The sequence below is a fragment of the Fomitiporia mediterranea genome (assembly GCF_000271605.1).
Source record: "Fomitiporia mediterranea MF3/22 unplaced genomic scaffold FOMMEscaffold_274, whole genome shotgun sequence".
Classification (NCBI taxonomy): domain Eukaryota; kingdom Fungi; phylum Basidiomycota; class Agaricomycetes; order Hymenochaetales; family Hymenochaetaceae; genus Fomitiporia; species Fomitiporia mediterranea.
Window position 1 is genome coordinate 1 of NW_006760659.1, and position 3,869 is coordinate 3,869.

At 43.1% G+C, this 3,869-nt stretch overlaps 1 protein-coding gene across 1 annotated transcript; it reads right to left on the minus strand.

Annotated features, from left to right (window-relative positions):
- Positions 1-1,427: 1,427 nt before the first annotated feature.
- On the minus strand, positions 1,428-2,987 carry FOMMEDRAFT_99057 (Actin/actin-like protein; the record flags this gene model as incomplete). Its single annotated transcript, XM_007272170.1, has 6 exons — positions 1,428-1,598; positions 1,714-1,889; positions 1,952-2,054; positions 2,117-2,757; positions 2,820-2,862; positions 2,946-2,987. The coding sequence occupies 6 exons, from the start codon at positions 2,985-2,987 to the stop codon at positions 1,428-1,430; spliced, it is 1,176 nt and encodes a 391-aa protein (XP_007272232.1).
- Between the last annotated feature and the right edge of the window lie 882 nt (positions 2,988-3,869).

The following is a 3,869-nucleotide window of genomic DNA, read 5'->3' on the forward strand; positions in this document are numbered from 1 at the left end:
CTTGGTGGGACGACCTGGCTTGAGTATAACAAAGTATGGATCACTAGTAAGGAGGAGCTTACAGTGCAATTGGGAGACAGTAGAACAAGAAAGGCCAAGCCTTTTGGCACACTCAGAGTGAGACATGCTAGCATGCTTGTAGTCCAATAGACACACTTTACAAGTGGGTGTAGTGTAGTGCATAGAGTAGAATAGAGGTAATACTAAAGCCCAGGGTGCAAAAGGAGGCACAGGTGTCAAAATAATGAGCACTGGGGCAGCCTTTTTAAAGTGTATGTGCTGCACACATATGTAATACAACAGCATGTTTTTTTTAGATCTGTCTGTCTCGTATAATTACTGCACATTTTGCAGTCTTTTTTACATACATATATTTGCAGTATATCACACTTAATTTACATGTAATTTATATGGGCATAAGTGTTGTGTGGAATGATGTGTAGAGGCAAAATGAAAAACACATGGTGTGTTGCAATACTTTTGACACGCACTGTATATATGATCAATATGACTCCATTGTCACATTCCACCCACTGTTTATCTAGTCGAGATAAAGACGTAGGCTCTTTACCTTTCCTGTTGGGTCACTTATTATTTACCCCCGTCTTTAGTTTGTTGTTCCCCCACTTTCTTCCAACCCCTGTCTTCATCAAGAACAGATACAGATGCTGATTTACTTATGCTGATAGTACGCGAATTCCTTTTTTTCTTAGTTCCAGGTTCGGCGTTATCAGTGCTGGACTTGCTATTCTTTCTCGCGTTTTCTTGTGCTTCTATCCTAGCAGCTCTCGTTTCCTCGTCCGTGCTAGACTCATCTTTCTCTGGTTCCTCGAAGATCGCACCACTCAAGACGGCCTTAAGATCAATGTTTTTGCCATCTGCCATGTTGTGTAGTTCAGACTTGAGATTGCTTGATGGATAGAAGGAAGTCCGGTGTGTGCTTGAAGATTTAAAAAAGTCGATTGGGGACAGTTTGGGAGTGCAATCGGCTCTTTCTTATACACTTCCGTGATTCACATTGTTGTACACTTCCTGACGCACGAACAGTCACCAGAACGCCACAAGTTCAAAGTTCACTTCCGTTACAAGTTAGTAGCCATCAATTGTCCATCATAGTAGCGGCAACTGGCAATTATCTTTGCTTTTAATAATAACCCATACTCGTTCAGTTGTAATTAAGACGTAACAGAAAGAGATATAGGTGCATTGGAAGGTATCTTGGTAACTATTTTGATACTAGTCACCAACTAAACGCTCTCGAAATGTGAAAGTACCGACTGCTTTGAGAAGCGAATATTGGATGTGAGCAAAGCACACACTTGATAGCATGCAGCATCTGCATCTAGCCAAGTTTTCATCTACTTTGCGAAGTATACATTGGGGGAAAAAGTAAGTTTCCTAATGGACCTTTTGTTCGAGCTCTAAACCTAGTTCTCGCCTCGCTGCAGCTTGTCGAGTGCCCTTGCACCCTGTTCAACCCATTCCTCACGAGTGACCCAGAACTCCTGGCGATTTTTCATGATATCTGCAAGGACCGCACCGCCAAGGAAGACCATGTGTTTCCGACGTGGGGGATCTTCGATTCGGATCTTAAATTTCTGTTTGTGCGAACAAACCATTTTTGTTAGCATTTGGTTGAGTGTGACAGAAACACAAATGCGAATAAGGCAGGTATCGAAGATAAATAAGGCGATGGGGGGACTTGGTACTCACGTTCAGCCTAGATGGGTCGCCCGCGAGTACACGCGTTAAGTAGAGCTGCTTCATCTCCTTTTCCAGCCTACTGGGTAGACCTGGATACATGCTTGAACCACCCGACAGTACGATATGTTTGTACAACTCCGAGCGTACATCAACTGCCGCGGCCTGAATTGTCTGGAAGAGCATTTCTACCGGAGAAAGCAAAGTTATGACATTTGATGTAGCAAAGTGTGTTGTTGAGAAAACATACCGGCAACACCCGGCTGCTCGACATCGACAAGGTGGGGTTGGAACATGCATTCAGGTGCCTCAAAACGTTCTTGTCCGACTTTTATTAGGCGCCCATCTGGTAACTGGAAGGCATTGATTGTAAGGACTAGATTCAGAAAGATAAACCTTATTAGATAGGTCTCACAGTGTAATTTTCTACCAGAACCGTGGTCTCCTCTGCTAGCCGCATATCAAGATCAAGATCATAGCTCACATAGCAGAACTTCTCTTTGATCTGCCGTACGGTCTCGAAATCAGCTGTCCTGTTGAACGCATATCCACGCATGAGGAGTAACTTGATAAGATATCTCGTCACATCACGTCCAGCGATATCAAGACGTCGTGTCAGATGCGGGAGCGCAAAGCCATCATAGACAGGAACGACATGCGTAACACCATCACCGGAGTCGACGACCACACCCGTAGTGAGACCCTGCGCGTACAACGTGAGTACGGCCTGGATTGCGACGTAAACGCCCTCGAAGCCGTACTCGTCGAACATAACTTCGCACATCCTTTGTCTGTTCGCCTTTGGATTCATAGGTGGTTCCGTCAATAATATCTTACGTCCACGTGGGTCGACGCGCAGTTTCGTTGAGAACGTGTAGTCCCATAAGTGCCGCATATCTTCCCAGTTTCGTATAATACCATGTTCCATTGGCTGTGAGATTTGGAGATACGTCCGTGCTTCTGCTGCCTCATCCCCAACCATAATGTCTTTGATCACTGCATCACCGACGCGTTCTTCCGCACGCAATATCGGCCGGCCGACAATGGATGGGAAGACTAGCTCCGCAGTCAGTATGCATACTTCACACTATACGATTCAAACGTAGAACTTTGCGCACCATGTTCCGGGAAATTAGATCCAGCATAACCTACTTTGACGAACTTGAAACCAAAAGGATGTTCATCAGCATGATGGCATACACCACAGTACCAACCGTGCAGATCAAGAAGATATGGATACTTACCCCAGTACCATTGTCAACTACAATCGGTGGCTGCGAGTCCATAACAGATGCTGATAATGGTCGAGCTGGATACGGATTAACCTTTGGTATCCGTGAAGTGTTTGAGTTGCTTGTTATTGTTGGGCAGCGTAGCGAATGTGCTGCAACGCATGTGTGAAGCTGCGCTTCACGCACGTGACAAGAAGATCACTGCGATGTAATACTAATAGGGTCTGCAGCGGATAAGGCTTTCTGTGGTGTCGTACCGCGGTTGACAAATTCCCACGGATACCACATCCGCGGATAACTTTCTCACGGTATCCGCGGTTTTTGCACATCCGTCATACTGTCGCGGCGCCCCATGTGGGCCATTTAAGGCCATTTCTCATATTATTGACTACTACAACTGTTTTACAACATAAAAAATATATAATTATATATTACAACATCTTATCTAAAAAACGCTCGTTTTATTTTTGTAAAAAATTGAAAAATAAATATTTCATTGATTTTATAAAATGACAATCCAAAAGTTGTGCTTCGACGCGTCAGACCCACATGTGGGCCACCCGTGGGAAAGAAATTTGCCCACTGTATCTAAGTGCATATTCTCAGTACACAAACTCAGCTTCATTTCAATCTAGACTTAATTGGATAGGAAACAAAGGTAATTCTACTCTATTAGTTATATAAAGTTTATTTACTAATAAAATTTGTGTTTTTATCTACAGGAACAGGCTTATTATAGTAACTTAGGATTATTTACTTATATTCTACTATTTCCCCCCTACTCTCTCCACTCTCACACTATCTCTATGTTTCTAGTATGCTAGTACTCATATACAGTATATTTTCTTCCTTTCCTGAGATTGAGTTGTTGAGTTTGTTTAATAATCTCTCTCTTTATTTAGTTATAAGTATTCTACTATTTTACATTAATACTAA